Below are 21,251 nucleotides of genomic sequence, written 5' to 3'. Positions count from 1 at the left end.
CTTCAGACCTTGGTAAAGAGTGTAAACACTGGGCAAAAGGAAATTAAGACTGTCCCTTCAATTTCACCTGTGTTATATGTAAGGCAGACCTCTGTGGAAACAGACGTATGAACAGAAACTAGGAATAAAATACTTTTAAGTAATTAGCATGGTTTATGTAGGCTGTGAGTTAACAAAACCATAGCCATAAAAATGGGACTGGCTCTGTTCAGGCTTGCTTGGTTTGGTCCACCTGAACTTACTAGCATAGGTGTAAGAACATGGGAGTACTGTTTGTGGGGCCACCTGAGTTCTGAAAGGAACATAATTCTCTAGGAAGGAAACTTCGCAAAGTGCGAAACCCATTCAAAAAAAAAAACACATGATGACACAGGCTGCTTGGGACCCAACTCAATTCTATCAGGTAAGTAGTTCGTATGGAAATGTTTTGGCACCTCTATACGGCATTCCCAAATGATCCAGATTTGTGAAGGTGTTCTCAGGGATAATGTAAAGGAAATAAATAAAAGAAGGTCTGTAATACTCTACCTAAGTTAATAAAAAGGCATTCTGAAGGAGGAGAGGCAATTCTGGGATACTCAAGGGACTTTGCAGGAGTAGGCTTGGATGAAGCAGTACTCCAAACAGCACTAGGCACAGAGAGACACCAGCTGAAACCTCAGGTTTCTCTGCTGTGTTTGTAACAATCATACAAGTTCTTTTGTATCAATTCTTTAATTTTGAGCATCATAGTTCTCCCCTCAGCTACATCCTTCTCCATCTAGAAAAAAGTTACCAGATGCAGATAGAGTGAGAACGTAACTTTTCACAGGGGAGGTTCAATGCAGCCCAAATCCTGAAGCTGAAGTAATGTTTTGTTCAATCACTGGCGGATAGTAACATTTCCTTTCTGATCTCCCAAAAGTATCTGCCACTTTAATACTCCAAGCAAATAATTTCACTCAACTCACCTTATATCTTTTGCTTTCAACTTCCTTCACCTACTGTAGAAGACATTATAGCTGCCTGAATGTAGTTCGAATTAATCCTACCTCTGTGTGTTAGCAAAATGGTAAGATTTTAAAGAATGCAACCTTTATAACAGATTGGCTTCTTTCTCGTGTTTCATTGTATTTCTCAAACTACTTACTACATATGAGTTTCTAATAATTTTTTCTAAATCCATTTACGGCCTCTGTGTGATATAATTCAAAGTTCTACTAAGGTCAGAAACTACAATCAGTAGAGCTTATTTGCATGATGTTGTGCTTGAGCTATATAAAATGGGAAGTACAAGTAACTGCAAAAGTATGATTTGGCTTGAAAAACCTGCATGATCATTATCTAAGGTCTGGTTTTGACTCTCAGAGTACAGCTTGCATTTATACAGTCAACTGAAAAAAAAATTAATTACTGAATCTGGCAAGTTTTTAATCTGTAGTTTTCCAGATCAGTCACACTTTCAGCCCTTCTGTAAAAATCACAGAATAAAAAACTTGCCTGACAAGCGGACACCTTCATCCTCTTCAGTTGCATTTAACAGTGAATTCTCCAGGATCTGTGCTGTACAGATGATGACATCATTTCTTTTGACAACTTCAGGAAATGAGATTTTCAGCTCAGAATCACCACTTAAACCAATAACCTGATACCAGCGTTTCAGGAATGGATTAAACTCCTTTCGTAAATGCTGTTCCACTAACGGTACCTGAAAAAAAAAAAACAGCTTCTAAAAAATTTAGATCAGTACACACATAGAACTAAAAGTACATGCTTATTTGCCAGAGATGTTAGGTGAGTATACTCTGTGCAAAATATCCTTTTTAAAAAAAAAGTAAACACCCCTTTATTCACTACAGAGTAAGATATTAAAAAAAAAAAAAAGAGTAAAAGCAAATACTAAAAATCCACAAACCAAGCCCTCCCCTGCAACTGTTCCTATGAAAACTTTTTGACCCAAGAACTTTGGCTTAGCTGTGTCTTAGAAAGAACAAACTATGCGTGCTCTGGCTCTTTAGCTGAGCTTATAACATACTGTCAATTCTATTCTCATGGGAGAATACAGATATCTTCTAATCTTTCAAAAAACTTCTTAAATGCATTTATATATTTCAATATTACAATAAAAGAAGTTTAGTTCAGATTATAGGCTCTGAATTTAGCTATAAATGTTACAGTAATTATCAGAAAATCTGACAAGATATTACTTAACTAGAGCGATTCCTTAGGCGGCCCTTATTACTAAATCCAAACACAGAATGTGAAAAATACATTTTTAAATGTTATTTTAATTTAGTTAATTCTAACAATGTATAATAATTTTTTATCAATAATGTAGTTATTAGGACACAGGTAAATTCCCACTTGCACAACAGTAAATTAAAGTCATTCACGTTTGCACCCATATAATGGAGATGACAGTCTAGGGCTGTATGACTTCAAACATAGCTACATCTGCAGAAATAGGGAAATGTATTTACATTCATTTTAGAAGTTTCTTACTAACAGTGCACGAGGTCTGAAAAACACTATTCTATTTTTAAAGAAACCAACATACCTTATTAACAAGTACTATAACTTTTCCTGGCTCTGATGCTTTTTTCTTCTTATCCAAGTGATCTTTGGTAATGTAAACAGCCACTCTAGTTTTGCCACTGCCTGTAGGGAGACATATTATAATATTCTCCCCATTCAGTGCTGGTTTTGCAACTTCCATCTGGTAATCTCTCAGGATGAGATCTGGCTCAGGTGAAGCTCTGCTGTCCGCTTCATCTTCACCTAAGGGTACAAAGAAATTTAAATATCAAACAGGAGGCATTTATCAGAATAACAAATAGGTGACAAATGTAAAAAATGTTAATATACTGTGAGATGCATCTTATGAATAAAGAGAAAGATGGCATATTAGCATAGGAAATGCTGTTCTGTGGACCTGTGCAACTCCAGATCAGAACTGCTTACATCCAGGCATCTATCCTGGTAGGTGGAATAAGCTACTGTATGTCTTCACTCATGTACGTTAATATGTTTTCTATCATGTATGAATTCAAATGATACAATTCAGTAGCACTGAAAACAACAAAAAAAAAGTTGTGTTCAGTGCTGCAGTATTTGTAATGTAGGCAATCTTATGTGATGTTCTTATTTTTTGGTTGCAAGTGAACTAGTTTTTTAAATATTTCCCAGCGGAAGAAAAAAAAGATGGAGCCATAGAAAGAAGATGATATAGGAACTACTTAAAATTTAGAAGAGAGTTATAAAGATCAAATAGATAAGAAAATTCAATTGCCCATACAAGACAGAGCTAACTGCAGAACACGATCACCTATTCATGGTAGACTGCCCTGCCTTCAGAATCACTCATACAAAATGCAATCTGAGCTATCAATAAAAGGCCATGCACATTTACCACCGAAAGGCAAAACCTTCCATCAAAACACAAAATGTAGTGGCAGAGAGTCCCAATTCATTGCTCACATGTAAAACAAGATCCAAAGGTTAAAAGGGCTGCCACATAATTTCAGGCAGTGAGAAAACTGTGTCAGGTCTCTGAGCTTATATAGTCAGAAATTATATATATGAATATAAGAAGCATTTATTTCAATGTAGTTCTGGACATATTTTTTTTTCTAAAGATATGCTTAAATTAGCCTGAATGTGTACCATCTTCAGTGAAGAAGGGGCACAAATACTACTAGACTAAAAATGAGGAAAAAAACCCTATGGCTTTATTTCCTGATGATACTAAATGAAGAATCACGGGGCTTTTATTACCACTGCTACATCATACACAAAAGAAGTGTATTTTTCTAGTACCTCTTATTCCATTCAATACAATTCAACTAACAAGAAGTAATGAAGCTTGATAAAATATTGATAAAATATTGCTGATGGAAACACCTGAATACCATTGCTAAGTGTTTTTTGCTTGTTTTGCCTTTTAGTGTTGAGTGCAGTACTACCTGGAACACAGGGAAATTTACACCAGAGATTACTGGCTCTCACTTATCTGATTTCTACTACTCTCTTTTGAGGAAGAACGTTGTTTGCTTTTTGGTTGACTAAATCCAACAGTTCAATCATATTGAAACTAGCACTTTATCACCCATCTGTTTAGTTAAATTTCAGTATCCTAACATCCTCAACTAACTGTCTATGTCCAAAAAATATTTACCTTATCTGCCTCCTAGTTTCCTCGGCCCCTGTTATGGTAAAGGTTAATACAAGAATATTTTCAGAGGATATGACTCCATTAAAGAATTTTCATCATGAACAGTATGACTTCAGGGAAGTTGTCTGCCTTCATACAAGGCTCATATAAACTGCTGCTCTGGGCTAAAAGCAACACAATAATTATTCTTCTATTGTCCTAATTCCAACATTTTTCTTGAATGTAAAATGACCCTTGCACTGCAACTAAAACCACATGATTATTTGCTTTAGAATCTAAGTCATATAAGTGCATTAAGATGCTACATAAACATCTCCATTAATACAAAACCTCATGGCAAAACTTCAAATGATAAAATCCATAAATATCACAAAGTCCATCTTTATCTCCTTAGCTATTTTTCTCATACTTTTTCTGAGTTTACTAGGCTACAATAAAAAGCATAAATATTTTTAAAACACTTTTTAAAATCCAAGTGTAAGCAGAAAAAACAGAAAATAATAAGTGCAAAAAAACCCTGTTCTGCATTCTTCGCACAACTGCAGAGATTTACTTTTTTCTACAGGACTACTGGACACAGCCAATGCCAAATTCACTTAACAGGAGATTATTCAGAAGTCCTAAAGGATCGTGACATATACATATGTGTGAACACATACAAGTAATCTTTTTAAGCTTGACCAACTGATATTGTGTGTTTGACCACAAAACAGCAGTTTCTGTGTCCTGACATTTTGTGTGACACAGTGAGGAAAGAGTCTGACATGAGCAATGACTCACCTCAGCTGACACAAAAATGCAAATTATATTCCTTAGAGCTAACAACACGTGGACTAAAACCTTGTCTCTAGGGTAGCAATTTAGATTTGACATATCTTGAATTTTCTGTGTACTTGTAAAACATACAATTTTTAATATTAAAAAAGGTTGAAACTACTTCAAAGCATTTTTAGTAAACACTTTGCAGGCATATGATATATAACAATTACACTGACCTTACTGGCCTAGTACTGGTTTCTTTAGTCACAGCTGGCTTGTAAGGCACCCAGATTTCTCTTAATCCTTGTACAAGACACAGACTCAGAACAAACTTTATAAATGCTAGACTATAAAAGACAACTGATTTTTGAATTTTGTGTAGGCAAAAACTGACTGTTCACCATGGTGGCCAACTGTAAATGCATTCTGCCTGAGGTGCATTGATTGGGTTACTTTTACAAATAGTTCTACTAAATTGTTTAGGTGCAAAGGCTCATTATGGTTCTTGCAGGTACCTAGGAAATGCTTCTCCTCACCTTTAGATGCCTCTAAAACCTGTCCTATTTATTCTCTCTTATTGCTCCATGCAGGAGCCAGGCACAATGTAGGTTCCCTGTTAGAACAAAAGAAGCATATGTATGTGGCAGTATCTGCACAGGCAACCACACTAGATTATTTCTGGAAGTTCCTTCTAGCCTATGTATTTCCATTCTGCATCACTGACCATTTGTGTGATCACAACGTCTCGAGACCTACTCAGAGGATCCCAGTAAAGTAGGTCTTTGGGGGCCAGAAGTTAAGTTCAGACCCATTAAACTGGTATCTGTTTTCCAACAAAATAAGAAGTTTGGCAGCTGAAGTTTGTTGCTGGAGGTCATAATAAAAGTCTTCCATCAATTTTTGTTTTAGCCCATTCACAGAGTGCCTATGCTCCAGAGCTTATTTTGCAATCATTAAACAGAAAAGAAACATACCTGAATCACTGGTCGCACTGCTCTGTCCCAGGTTTTCATTCAAGTTACTGACACTTGCACCTCCTACAGCGACAACTGATTCTAAGTGAAAAACAGAAACAAATGTAGTGTAGTATATTTGCTATACAAATACAAATAGCCAATGTGTGTAATTTGCTCTCTCCCTTACTTGTCAAAATAGGCTACACAAACATCTGGCAGGAATGACTGAGATATAATTTCCTTTCTTATTGAAGAAAAGATGGAGTGAAAGATAAAAATCAAAAACACAGCAGAAGTAAGGCTCATGATTAAGTGTATTTGGCATTTATATTCTCCTTGCACGAAAGTAAAGTGCATGACTACCTGCACGATCACCTACAGTCCTATGTTCCTTTTCAGAAGAGGGTGAAGAGTAAAAAAAGAAAGAATGTGATGGACAGTAGGCACGCGGTGCTGCTGGCAAACTGAAGACAAATATTCTCTCACTCTATTTACACTGCATGTGTTGTATCTGTAGTAGAAGAAAATCAAAACCAGGACTGTGATTTTTTTTAAATTTTCTTATTTTTTTTAGAAACAGGTTTTTCTTCGTATAACATAAAAAGCACGAATCATAGTTCCCAAGTAAAGAAAAGCAGAGGGATTATTATTATATCTTCCAAAAGCAGAGAAAAAATCCTGTTAAACCTCACAAAAAACTCGGACACTGCCAGAGAAATACAGCAAGTTTTCTGTTGATATTCTGATGTTAAGCTCTCCCTCTGCTGGGCAATCGATATATTGCAGAGATTTTTTTTAAGCCACAAAGGTAATTTATACAGATTTTTCTAACTTCAGTCATTTTAACATCTGAAGAGATACACAGTTCTTCTAGAAAAATCTTCCACAGACAGACTCATCCTGCACTGTCTGTCAGCTTACCTGCAGCACTCTGAAACTCAGCTTATAGTGTGCATAAGAAACAACGCAGCTATACCAGTGATCTACATTTGGCCAAGGTTGGCATTCTGGGCTGCAAGCGCACACTGCTGGCTCATGTTCAGTCTTTCATCAAGCGACACTCCCAAATCCTTCTCCTCAGGGCTGCTCTCAAGCCATTCTTTGCCCAACCTGTACCTGGTGCTTGAGATCACCCTGACACAGATGCAGGACCTTGCACTTGGCCTTGTTGAACTTCATAAGGCTGGCATGGGCCTACCTCTTAAGCCCGTCCAGGTCCCTCTGGATAGCCTCCCTTCCCTCTAGCATGTCAACTGCACCACTCCGCTTGGTATTGTTTGCAACCTCGCTGAGGGTGCACTCAATCCCAATGTCCGTGTTGCCTACAAAGATGTTAAGTAACACCAGTCCCAACACCGATCCCTGTGTAATACCACTCGTCACTGGTCTTCACTCGGACACTGAGCCGCTGACCGTAACTCACTGAGTGCAACCATCCTGCCAATTCCTGATCTAGTGAGTGGTCCATCCATCAAATCCATTTTTCTCCCATTTGGCAACCAAGATATCACGCGAGAGAGTGTCAAATGCTTTGCACAAGTCCAGGTAGATGAGGTCAGTTGCTCTTCCTTTATCCACTGACACCGTAACTCCATCATAAAAGGCCACCAAGTTTGTCAGGCATGACTTACCCTCGGTGAAGCCATGCTAGTTACCACCAATCACCTCGCCTTTATTTTCCATGTGTCTTAGCAGGGCCTTCAGGAGGATCTGCTCCATGGCCTTGCCAAGCACAGATGTGAGACTGACAGGCCTGAAGTTACTTGGATCTTCTTTTTTTCCTTTCTTGAAAATGGGGCCTATGTTTCCCCTTTTCTAATCAGTGGGAACTTCATCAGACTGCCATGACCTTTCAAATATGATGGATAGTGGCTTGGCATCTTCATCTGACAGCTCTCTCAGAACCCATGGATGGATCTCATTGGGTTCCATGGACTTGTGCACCTTCAGGTTCTGTAGATGGTCTCGAACCTGATCTTCACTTACAGCAAGCAGATCTACCTTCTCTGTGTTCTTACTGTTGCTTTCTGCAATATGGGCGGTGTGGCTAGAGCCCTTGCCAGTGAAGACTAAGGCAAAGCGCCTCAGCTGAGCACCTCAGCTTTCTCCACATCCCTCGTGACCAGGTCTCCAGTTTCCTTCCAGACTGGGTCCACATCCTCCCTGACCTTCTTTTTATCGCTGATATACAAATATATATACATATATATTTCTATACATATATAAATATAGGTATACACAATAGCTCTGGAATACCACCATCCACAGGACGGGCAGCAGTATTAAAGAGATTAAGCACCTAAATAAAAAAGGTAGTTTCCCAGAAATCACTGCAATTTTAGGAAAGGCACTTAAAAAATACAGCAGGACCATGACTTAAATAAATGTTCCCTATTACTATGTAACAGTATGCATTTAATGCCACCTTGAAAGAAAGCATTGTCCTGAAAACTGAAGAAAAACATCACCAATCATAATCCATTCTCAAAGACCTTACAATCTATTGAGTAGCATTAATAGGAATTCCAGCGCTGAAAATGACACTGCTGTGTCTCAACTTTCCAGGAATACATGCAGTTAGGAAAGAGAAGATAGAACTAAAATTATATTTGTCTAATCCGTGTGGTATCCCCTTTAACAAGACCTACTGAAAGATGTAATGCAACAGAGAATATGTATTCACAAAGTATTTAGTGCACAGTTACAATCTGCAGGATGCATTACAAAATCATCTCAACAAAAACATTGGTGGTAAAGAGAAATGTAGAAAACTCATCTTCCAAAGGGAAGATGAGAGAACATTATGCAATAGTAATAGCATAATGTTCTTCTTTTTCAGTTGTGACAATTTTCTTGAATTATTTTAAAAGCAAAAAGTAGTCCATTTCAAAACAATGGAAAATGAAAGGGAGATATTCTAACCACTGTATTCAACGTTTTCACTAGTTTTCCTTTACAATGCTACTTATACACTATAACACAGTGAAATCCACAGAAAGATCTTCAGACACTTTGCACTAATAACAAAGTATAAGGACAATTGAATGCAATAAAGAACAGAGATCTATGCAATATTAATTTTTTTTAGAAAGTCTTGCTTTCCTGTCCTGTGTTACCTTATGTCTTAGAATAAGTTTGAAAGACTGAAAAACAGCAGTGAAATACCAAAATAGAAACAGGTTAGTAAAATCGGTCATACTTTCAAATTAATGAGCAGTTTTTCCATTCTGAAGTATTAAGGGGCATACTTTGTAAGACATTACTGAAACTGCTGCTTAAAAATCAGTCAAGTGGTACCACCTTCTACTAACTCCAAGGTTACTATAAATCAAATTTTTGTAGAATTTTCTTGATTTTCATAGAATTCACTTGTTCCAATCAACTTCATTTTATGAAACAGGTCGTGAAAAATAGAGCTGTTAATTCTTTAGAGTTCCTTATACTGGTAACAGAAACCTTAATTTATGTGTTTCACTTCAGACCTTGCAAATTTAACTGCTTTTGCATTGTATTTTGTCCATGAAATTTCTTATCTGTGTTTTTGTACATGCAGTTATCTTTCTAGCTTTTTTTCTCAGGCTAAATTACCTATTTCTACGTGTTCTTCGTAACTTTAATACTCTCATACCTCCCCTTAATCTACTGTCATAAAAGGGTCAGGGGAAGCTTTAGATCTAATGCAAATTGTAGTAATATAAAGGGATTTGAAAAAGCATCTTCCTGGAGAAATTTGTCCTATCTCAATAGAGGGAAGATGGGTGGAAGCATAATGCAAAACACCTGACAACATCAAACTGTAAAGTAGGTGGGTTCCTAGTCTATGTGGAAAAAGGATCGGGGTTCCAGTTGTATTTTCACTTGCCTGGTCTAGAAATAGTCTTATGAGATAATGAGAGAGGTTGTAAAAAAAAAAACAAAAACAACTTGATTACAACTTTGTTTGTGTGTACAGGTGCACAGAGATTGAAGTTTACTGCACTTCAAGATAGCTGAGTATTAGCAAGTTCCTCTACAGACATCTTCACACAATACCGTCTCCTGACAGCCCTTCCCACCTTGCATCTACGTGACTCTTTTAGATCAGCTCAGAAGTGTAAATCAAAAATCAATCTGTCAACTGTCCATACTTACACGACTTTGGTTCATATTAGCTGGTTTGGATTGCTAGAAAAACTCCCCTCAGTTGGAACCAAATGAGATGTATTCTAGCCACTTGCAGGCATACAGCCCACACCAGAATGAAATCAAACTGCCACAATTAACATTGTACATACATCTTTAGCACCCACTATTTCACTGAACAGATCTGCTCAACTTCACAAACTGCCAGTATACATGTACTCTGCCTACTTAACTTCAGTACAGTTAAGTGAAGAAACCATAATTTTCAGGCCAGAATTAGCATGTGGTAGGCTACTTAACAGCTAATTGCTCCAGCTAGCTGACAAGAGTCATGTATGGGGACCTTGTGTAACCTGATCTAAAGGTGGGTGGAAACGCTGCCGACAGCAGCAGTGTTGGAACTATACAAACTTTAAGGTCCCTTCCAACCCAAGCCATTCTCCGATTCTGTGAAAAGCTATCTTCAGCAACGCTACAATTAAAACCTGAGGCCTTGCCCTGAAAGCACCCTGAGTAAGATTAAGATTTGATACTGTCGGATCCATTCTTAATCACTAATAAATATTTGGCACCTCTACTTTACAATGCCGAAGTATGTTCTAATACAGGAAAAACAAGCTGGTATTTCTGCTGCCGTTAATAATCCACTACGTGTTATAAATCATAGTGATATGCTGTTAAGATCACACTAAACAAAAAATAAACTACTACTGTTACTAACTGAAAGACTGCAGTTTTCAAGAGCCAAATTTTTCTTGATGTTTTCATGTTTGATGAAAAAAAAAGAAAGAAAAAAAAAAGAGCAGCCTTAGCTGTCTTACTCCTTTGGCTGAGTAAACCCACTAAAATCATTTCAGGCAGGATTTATCTCAGCTTTAACTATTGTTTGAGCTGCATCTGAACTTGTAACAGATATGAATGGTTCCTTAATCACGCAACATATGTTTGAATCATCAGTTCCCAGTTATATCTGGGAATTGCTGCTGGTTGTTGCTACTGCTTATAATCAACTCCGTAGGCACATTTTTTAAGTGGATCCATATGAACAAAAGGCCACGACAATTTCTTGGCATGCCCTCCTAAGTCAGTCTGTACTGTGCTAGCAAACTGATTTGTGAACTAGCTGCCTAGTTACTGTAGGTAAAGATTTTTTCATACCTTTCAGATTAATTAGTTCAAGTACGGCAACGTTTTTGTTCTAGAGCAACTCCACTGAACTGAAGTGAGCAAATTTAAAGATCTGTCCTCCAAAATTAGTACTGGTGATAACTGATAGGAAGAAATGGAAATTACCACTTCCGAGAAATCAAGATTTGATTTTTCCATTCATTCCCCTCGACAGTAGTGCATGTTCCTGAAGTTTTGAGCAAGATGGGAGCTAATGAACTGGGAACAATCTTTCTGTTACCTCTAGTTAGTAAAATTTAACTACTACCAGAACAAAATACCAATTAGTGGACATACCTGAAACTTCAGAGCTCTTTCCAATAGATGTTTCCAATACACTGTTCTCTCTGACAAAACTATCATCCAGATTTTCTTGCTGTTTCATATCCTCCATTACAGCATATCCTGGTTCGCTTGCATCTTCTGTTTCTTTCCTTGTACTATTCTTCAACTCATTTTCTTCATTCTCTGTTCCTAGAAAGCAAAAATGAAATTCCATGGCTCTATTAAAAAAAAGGATATCTTTTAGTGTGGAGCAGCGAAAATACACAATGGCATGACATATGGTCTTGGCAAAGATACCAGTTTGGAATTCTTATGTTTTTACAAATATTTATTAATCAAGTTGTTGGTCATAAATCTCTAATATTTGTGGTCTCTATGAAGATTGGAAAATTGAATTGTGGACTAGCCCTGTTCAATTCCATCAGTTCTATAAGCTCATAAATGGATGTACCTTGGAGCAGGACTTCAAAACTTCCCCATGAAACAGAAAACCTGAGAGGTTTCCCAAAGCGTCTTTCCACCTTCCATTTCCGTGTCTTATTCCAAATACAGAAATAATTTTTCTTTGTCTTCTCTGTTGTTTTATTATTATTAAAGATATTTAAGAGTAGGCATACCCCAAAGGCAAAAAATACAGTTCAATATATTGTAAATACTTTTTGTAAAAACTGCAGAAACTGCTTTCCAGACTTAGAACTCAATTATTTTGTAATTAGAAATTAAAGACATTATTAGATTGATTCTATTCCAAGATTTTTTTTTTTTAATAAAGTTCTCAGTTTCTACGTGCAGGTATCTGCTAATAGCAACCTATTTTACTGTTACCAGTCATAGGTGTTCAACCAGAAGTGCTAACTGATGAACACGGTTCTCCTTCCAAAATAGCAAATGAACCTATCTTTCATGTTTACCTTCTTGGACCTTGTACCACTAGATGCTTCAACAATCATACACTTTACACAACTACAAATGTACAGAACTGTTTACGTAGAACATTACTTATTGACTTGTAAGAACAACACAATTTTTGAGTTATGTATTAATCTGTACAATTTCTTTTAAAACCTGTATTGCCCAAGAATACTGAGAAATTCTGGAATAAATACATTCATTCAGTACTGCATCAAGCAACTGAATTAAACTTAAGTTTTACTCTAAAAAATCTGCACTACACTGAAAATTCAGAAATTTAAAGTTTGAAAATAATTGAAAATAATTGAAAATAAAAGTATGAAAATAATTTTAGTAATTACTGCATTTGACTTTCATCCAGAAGCACCTTCTGAGTCCCTAACTTGGTTGACTTCGTTCTGCTTGCTAGAATTTTCAAACACCTATGAACTGCTTGACTGAATATGGCAGCTGCCTATCTGTGTCTGGCAGGGGCTGATTCCTGTCCTCAGCTAGAAGAAACATCTTAAAACATAGTCCCACATGCGGCAATTAAAACCACAGATGCACAGTTCTGGTGAGCTCCTGAAGCAAGAAGCCTAAAGCTGTTAAATGTGAAATCTGTTAAAAACTTTAGTCTCAAAGATCTTATAAAGCATATGCTGAGTGCAGTTTAAAAAGGGAAATTTGGGGACTACTTATTTTTTTCCCATATTTTAGCACCTAGGGTATAATTTTTCAACATCATAATTACTGTACAGGGATATAAAGAAGTAACCAAAAACTCTGTAAACCGTGCTACAAAGGAAACACTAATTCATGTGCTGAACGAGAAGTCAAGAAAAGGGTTATTCAAAATAATCTTCTGAATATTTATGATGATTATAAAAATACATATTCAGAACCAATGGGCTACAAAAGGTAAGAATTCAGTTTAATTTTGGTCATATTGTTGTAATTATAATATTCTTAATAAGGATTTTTTAGCGTTTAAGAATCTATTGAGTTAGCCATTAAAAAATTTAATTTGGAAATCCCCCGATAATACAACGAGAGCCTTGCATTGTTTCCAAACTAATAATTCAAAAAAGAGATGTTAAAAAAACCCAGTATTTGTGAAAAAAAGATGATTACCTCCTGTATTTCCACTTAAATCATCTGCAAGGCTTTCATGTTGAGTTTCACGCAGAGCAGTCAAAAACGGAGAGAACCAATCCTTCTTCTGCACTATTCTGCTCAACAGTTCCCTTGCACCACCTCTGTTCCCATGACTGTCAGTAACAGCATCAATCTGGTGAAAATAAACAACCAAACCCTAAGACAGAATTTTGTAATAGTTCAGAGAAGTTAGTATGAATAGTATAAGTACATAGGTTGAGCTGAAAGTAACGCCTTCTATTTATTTCCACAAAAACGACAACAAAGTGCACAGTAACACTATTCGATAGAGCAAATTCTCAGCTACAAAACACTGTTTTTCAGCAGAGTCACCTCCACTAGCTGTGCATTCTCACCAGTGATGAACAAGAACTCGCATGCTGTGCTCACAAAAACCCGCATCAGCAGAGGTGACAGCTGCGCATGGCCAGCCAGAACGTGGCTTGTCTTTCATGTCGCTGTCACCACTGCAGAAATGCACCACCCACCGCCTCACCGTGCTCACATCCGCTCTTTGCTCTCCATAAATGTTCAGCAAGCATCAGTCAATGGGTGCCATTTTTTTCTGCATGGAGGAATGTAATTGCACACCTTTGCTTCATACACACTCCCATGTCAGAAGCCATTGTGTCAGACTGCCCCTCTGCTGCCATCTGTCGCACAGCAGCAACATGGAATGGAATGCTGGTGGGAAGGTTCAGCCTCTATTGCCGCACCACCACCATCTGCTTCTGACGTCGTGAGCCACAATAACAAAATAGGAGGCATTACTTTTGGAGCATACCTCATAAAACAAGAGATCTGAAATTTAACTTGAGAGACTGGTAATGCTTGAAATTGTTATAATTACAACTGTTACACAATAATCATTGTTATTTTGAAATGATAATTGCTGTTCGCCCTGTTTAGGGATTAGCCAGCCCAGATTAAGGAGAAGTGATGCAATACAGCCTACCGGAACTCAGACTTCATCTCTAACATGACTTCATAAATAAAATGGAATGTGTCCCTTCTCAAATATTGTATTGTAAAGATAGAACATAATAATACAATACAATAAAATAATATAGTAGCCTGTTTAAAGTGACTATTACTCCACAAGAAACCACAGAAAAACGTTCCATGTTTGGGACACACCGAATTGGACACATTATCACACGGGAAAGAAAAGCACTGTTCCAAAAGCAGAGCTGCCTGGGACGTGTTCAGTCTTCCAGAAAAATGTCCTCAAGGCTCAACAGTCATCCATCCTGATATGCAAGAAAATGGGGAGACACAGCAGCTGACTTCAGTTTGGCTGAACAGTGTGAAAACTTCCTGAATTAGACTGAAGGGTGTGGGAATTGGGAACAGGGAAAAGTAAACAGAAAGCAATACAACAGCGCTGCCAGGGGATGTCATTAAGAAATCCTCTGCCCCATCTGAGTTGAAACTGGCAGGGTTGTGAAGGGTAATGAAGGAGACTTTAGCAGAAACACAAGCAGCATAAAGATGACCAGGGAACATACGCATTTGTAAAGGAATGGAGCCAGTAGCCTCCTAAAAGGCTTCCATCTCTTCCTGCTCCGTTAACATGCTTGGCTCCCCATCCCTTGTGGTACAGCAGGCCCTTGATGCTTCCTGATGGTCATCAACCAGATGAAATCAAATACATGACTCTCATTTAACTGAGATGGGGCATTAAACTACTTTACAAGTTGACACAAAGCTCATAGTGCATAGTGCTACACAGTTCAACCATTAGTTTGCCAAGTTTTGCCATACTGCTATAGCAAATACTACATATTTTCATTTCTAACTGTGGGGGAATCCACTGTTTTTGGTTCCAAGGAGGTTTCACAGTAGTTCAGGAAAGCCATTCCTGGCCAAATGGAACAAACACTAGCACATGCTTTCATCAAAGTTAACACTTGCTCTTTCTTGTCAAACTGGTAGCTGCCCAGCTTCACGGTCTACTGTTGGGTATGATATTCCTTAGTGAACCTAGGGGAGAAAACAAAGGCGAGGGCAGGTCTTGTTTTAGTCCAGGTACGCTCTAGGACTTTGCAGGACACATCTGGGGGCCAGAATGCACTGATGTTCCAAGCCAAAGGTCTGTGTCAAAATGACAACAGTAAAGCTGGCCAGATTCCTTCCACTTACTTACACACTGGTCTGGTTAGAACCCTCTAGTCAAAGCACTGTCATTTCCTGGTTGCTAGCTGCCATCCCAACTGCTGGCCCAGTGCCAACAGCCTTCACTGGCTTACTTGGAGCTTTTCTGCCAAGCTTGGTTATGCCTGTTCATTTTTGCCCTTGCAAGCCCATCTCTTGCTGTGGCTTCCTCTCCACCCCACAGCTCCTGGGAGTGGCCAGGCTCTGCGGGGCAGCCAGTACGGCTCACTTACCCGACCCAGGTCCTCCTCCTGGAAGATGCCCAGCTGCAGGCACTTCTCGGCCACCTGCCTGGTCTGCATGTTATCCACCAGCGTGCCGTACAGCAGCTGCACCAGGTGCACGCAGAGGTCATGGTCGGCCTCCTCCCGGGGCGAGGGCAGCTGGCTGGGGTTCACGTAGCAAGCGGCCAGGTCGCAGCCGCCTTTCTTCAGCGCCAGCAGGAACTCATGGAACCAGCCGGGGCCACGGGGGCCGCGCTCCACGGCGCGCAGCAGCTCCTCGGCCCCCTCCACCTCGCCGCGCTGCAGCGCTGCCGCCCGCACCCTCTCCTTCTCCTCTGCGCTCAGCGAGGGCAGCCAGTCCAGCACCGGCTGCACGCGGATGCAGCACTTCAGCCGCGGCCTGAAGCAGGAGATCATGTAGAGGAAGCGCTCGTCTCGGCACTCCTCCGACATCGCTGCGCTGGCGGCGCCCGGGCAGGCTCTGCTGCTGCCAGGAGCGGGGCTGCAGGGGCGGCCGAAGGAACTGGAGTCGCCGGCTCGGTGTCTGCGCTTCTCAGAATGCCGCAGTTCCTGGGCACTTAACATAAGCCCCGCTGTGGCTTTCGGTTTCGTTTGCTGCTCGCTGCGTAACGGCAGCCGCGCCCAGCCCCGGGAGGGCAGGGCAGGGCTCGGGGAAGTTCTGATTCCTAATACTTGGAAAGTTGCAACAGGAACCCTGAGTTTGAAAACAAAACTGACGTGTACCATTCACTTCCCAGGGCGTGCGTTTCCTTGGGCAAAAACGGTAGGTTTTGGGTATCTTTGTGCAGATGACATCTTTCTTCACAATTTATTTTTATTCTCTATAACAAATGATAGGCATTCTAAACTTTGGTAATCATTGCTTTACAGATCTGATGCAAAGCAAAGCAAAGCAAAAAAAAAAAAAAAAGCTTCACTCCCAGCTCCTTACACAGCAGTGGGAGACTGAGGTCACTGGTTTCATCCCGCACAGATCCCAAAGTACAGCTTGGAGACGGCTACTGTCCTCATGTAAAACAAAATTAATTCTCATTGATCCTGATGCTCTCTGGAATTCACCCAGCAATACTGCAGAATGAGTTCAGTTCAGAGATGTTGTAGAAATGCAGTTTTCTTTCTTGCTTGTATTACTGTACAGTTATCTTTCATCAGTTTTCGTTTCCCACTTCAACTGTTTTACTTTCATTTCACTACTGCTGATCTCGAGTTTCGCTCATCGCTGTTCCGTATTACTGCGCTGAGGAGTTTCACTGGAAGGACTTCCTCTTCCCACTACTTTTTGCTGCCTTTGTTACGTAACTTACCCATCCGTGTTTCTGGCAAGGCCTCAGGACCTGCAGCTGCCACTCAGGTGTGGTTTGTGTAAGCAGGTGTTGTGTATGCAGCAGTGGTACCTGAGGCCCAGTGCACTGATACCAGAGCAGCCCTTTATAGGGTTAGAGTTTGCAGGCATTACAAGGGCACTTGCACCTTGCCTGGGTCAATTCCTACTTGATGTACCAGCCACTGCTAGGCTGAACAGCAGCTGACCTCCTGCCCTGCCCTACTCTCCAGTTGTTCTCCAGCAGGATACCTGCCCTTCTCGCCCTGCAGCCATTTCCTAGACGATCATCCCACTCAGGTCTGGCTGAAGTCAGTCACAGTCTCTGACAGCAATGTGGGCATCTCCTGGCCCCACGCGGAACACCACAGCGAGCTCAAAACGCACAGATGCAGGCAGGGAGACGGCTCAGTAGCAGACATGGAAGCACACCGCGCCCGTTACTTCAGGCAGGAGACCGCCGCGCAGCGCCCCCACACTGCCCCCAAAGCAACAGCGCGCACGCCCCTAACGGCAGTTCCGGTCAAGGGCAGCGGCGCGGGCCGTGCCGCGTTGCTACGGTAACAGCACAGCCGCCATTTTGCCGCTCTCGCCGCGACGGCTCCGTGCGCTCTGCGGGCGGGGCCGAGCGGGGGCTGTGCGCAGACAGGAGGCAGCGGTTCAGCTTCGCTCCCGGCTCCTTACGTAGCACTGGGAAGCTGAGGTCGCGGGTTGCTTCCCGAAGTATAGTTTGGAGGTGGCTGTTGCCTTCGCGTAAAACACTTTACACTGTTTTGGTAGTTTGTTATGCCCAGCAGGAGCCTGCACCGGTCATGAACAGTGAACTGCCTTGCGTAAAAAGGGCGTTCTAGCAAGGGCTGCTCTGAAAGTAATGCCTCCTATTTTGTTACTGCGGTCCACGACGTCAGAAGCAGATGGTGGTGGTGTGTCTGTAGAGGCTGAACCTTCCCACGAGTATTGCATTCCATGTTGCTGCTGTGCGACAGATGGCAGCAGAGGGGCAGTCTGACACAATGGCTTCTGACATGGGAGTGTGTATGAAGCAAAGGTGTGCAATTAAATTCCTCCATGCAGAAAAAAAATGGCACCCATTGACTGATGCTTGCTGAACGTTTACGGAGAGCAAAGAGCGGATGTGAGCACGGTGAGGTGGTGGGTGGTGCATTTTTGCAGTGGTGACAGCGACATGAAAGACAAGCCACGTTCTGGCTGGCCATGCGCAGCTGTCACCTCTGCTGATGCGGGTTTTTGTGAGCACAGCATGCGAGTTCTTGTTCATCACTGGTGAGAATGCACAGCTAATGGAGGTGACTCTGCTGAAAAACAGTGTTTTGTAGCTGAGAATTTGCTCTATCGAATAGTGTTACTGTGCACTTTGTTGTCGTTTTTGTGGAAATAAATAGAAGGCGTTACTTTCAGAGCAGCCTGTGCTGTGTACATCTGAAAAGTTGTACTGGCCTTTAGGAACTAGGAGAGTACTTACAGCAACAATTGCACCACAAACAGAATTGTATAAGATTTGTATGATGTTTGTATTACATGTCCTTGAGCAGAAAGATCATCGCGTGGCTGCAACATAAGAGATGAAAAGAAATATTCTTCTAAGTTGTTTAGTAACTCAGTCTAAATGCAGTCACTATAGGGGCTCATTGCTTAGTTTTCATAACACTGGTGTTTAGTACCTTCCAGATTGCTTAAAGAAACAAGACCTTTGTGCGCGTCTCCTTTGCTAGAGTTGGTTAATATTACATCTTTAAACAGCTGCCTTGTGTATTTAGATATCTTAACAATTTTTATGATACTTTGAAATTACCTTGCTAGAATTGTGATTTCATGTTCTTGTAAAACTGGCACACGTGCCACAATTCTGTGAATGCTCTTCATCTACTATATAGTTGCAAGTTGTTTTCTCATCTCATTTCTAATATTTAAACTTGTGAGGTTAAATATCAGAAGGAAGACAGCATGGAAATAAGCCATTCCTTTTGACTGTCATTAATGGTTAGCATAACAGTACTTGTCACATATCTAAAATTTGCAAACACTGAGTCATTCTGTTTTTCTGCTTCTTGCAGTGCACTATGGCACTCTGAACATTGAACTTCTAGAGGAAAAGGGGATCACCAACCTGTCAAAGCTCACGTTTAGAAGAATTGCTGAGAATGGAAGCTATTCAGTCTTCCTGCCTGATAAGACCTGTACTTCAAGTGGATAATTTGATTTTTAAGGTTGTGATTCTTAAATATTTTTTTTACATTTTACTGTACGTAGAAAAGTGAAAGCTTATGGTCATGCCATGTCTTGTGAATGGGTATCTTTCTTACACAAGCAGAACATCAAATACTCTAGATACTAGTCTAATCTGTGTGGGTTTTCTTCATTAGTAGTGGCAGATGTCTGAGATGGTGTACTCTGAACATGTCTGGTGGTTTGTAGTAACTAGATGTAGGGATTCTGTTAACAACAAAAATGTAAACCTGCCTACTCCAGCTTGTCACAACACAGTGTTTTATCTGTTTATTTAGTTACTTGTTGTTGTTGTGAGGCAAGCTCAGATAATACTATTTGTAAACAGGTGGAATTGCCTCCAACTGATTGTATCTTTAATCCCACCTAAGGCTTTTCCATAAGGAAATCTGGATTTTCTTAGTTTCTCTTTTTAAGAGTTCAGCTTACATCAAAAACTTTCAATGACTATCTGGATCACTAAAATCACTGTCTGAATAGGCCTCACATGGTAAACCCACTCCGTGACTTACTGTAAATTCTCTAAAAGAAAATGACTTAGTGAACAGAATTGTCTGGCTTAAGGAAAGGCATTTCAACAGGATCAATCATTTCAATCAAAATAATTTGTAAAAATGTGGCCTCTCATGGATAGCAATTGTCAGCTTCATTATCTGTATTTTACAAATGGAAGTTAGATTTTGAATTTTGAAGTTGGAGGGACTAGGCATGAACATACATTCCAGTTTTCCTTGAAGATGGTGCACAGTATGCTGCATGGAAATTACTTTGTGCATAGGAATTTCTGAAACGATCTAAACTCATGTCTCTGTTTTGTGTGCTTCAAGCTAGTGAGTGGTGTCCTGTGCAATCTTATGCTTTTCTGTTTATTCCCACACTGTTATATTAATATAATTCCAAAAACTTTTGCTTGGTATTTTTGATGCTGAGATTTGTTTGGCCTTTTTGGATCCCTGTTAGTGGTGCTTGTATTGTGGTGACTAAATTCAATGCAGTCACAAAAGAAATACTCACATCCTGTTGCTCATGACTGAAATAAATATAATAGGTTTATTTGTGCATATTTAGACTTGTTGTAAATACGTTTTTATGGTGATATGAAATATTGAATATATATGCAGTTAACAATTTTCCTGGAGGTCTTTTCTGAAAGTAAAATAAAACTTTCATTAACTATGTTATACAAAATCCTGTTATACAAACAGGATTTGCCACAGCTCATAATAGTGAAGTATTTATATAGATTAAAATTTCAAATTTTTTCTGTCTGTCTCCAACTTTACAATATCATGAAGTTTCAGTATAGAAAATGTAAATAATGCATGAAAGGGGCAAATCCATCCTGTGGGAGACTTTAATTTGGTCCATCTAATTTCCATTCCAAAGAGAAGAGCTATATTCTGTATTCATTAATAATCAAAGAACTTCCCAAGTGGGCATTAAAAAAATACAAGTAGCTAGATGAAGAAAAATGTTTCTTCATTAATAATGCAGTTCTGTCTCCTACTCATACATAGATCTACACTGAGATAGTGTAAGCTTGCCATAGGGATGCCTTCACGCAGTTACGAGATCGAGGACATGCTCCTTTACTATCACTGATAAAACTGAGCATTGTGATGATTTGCATATATGATCTACTCTGTGGATCTTGTTTATTTTTCTCCTGTTAAACTATTTGCTGGGTAAATTCTATTACAGTCACATTTTTCCAGCCTAGATAAGAAATTGATGCGTAGAGTAAATGTAGTATATGTGGTATATTGATTGCTGTATGACATGAGTAAGTTATCATT

At 39.7% G+C, this 21,251-nt stretch overlaps 1 protein-coding gene across 1 annotated transcript in view; it reads right to left on the bottom strand.

The window, feature by feature from the left end:
* The window catches only part of IFIH1 (interferon induced with helicase C domain 1), a 28,455-nt gene extending 11,845 nt beyond the window's left edge, over window positions 1–16,610 (bottom strand). The window contains exons 1-6 of the mRNA XM_021398585.1: window positions 15,876–16,610; window positions 13,465–13,621; window positions 11,452–11,628; window positions 5,884–5,964; window positions 2,537–2,757; window positions 1,480–1,687 (exon numbers count right to left, since the gene is read on the bottom strand). Coding sequence (XP_021254260.1) covers window positions 1,480–1,687; window positions 2,537–2,757; window positions 5,884–5,964; window positions 11,452–11,628; window positions 13,465–13,621; window positions 15,876–16,451 — 1,420 coding nt within the window. The 5' untranslated portion in view covers window positions 16,452–16,610. The remainder of the gene's footprint in view (window positions 1–1,479; window positions 1,688–2,536; window positions 2,758–5,883; window positions 5,965–11,451; window positions 11,629–13,464; window positions 13,622–15,875) is intronic.

The sequence above is a fragment of the Numida meleagris genome, chromosome 5 (genome assembly GCF_002078875.1).
Source record: "Numida meleagris isolate 19003 breed g44 Domestic line chromosome 5, NumMel1.0, whole genome shotgun sequence".
NCBI classification, from domain to species: domain Eukaryota; kingdom Metazoa; phylum Chordata; class Aves; order Galliformes; family Numididae; genus Numida; species Numida meleagris.
This window is presented reverse-complemented; position numbering and strand designations above follow the sequence as displayed.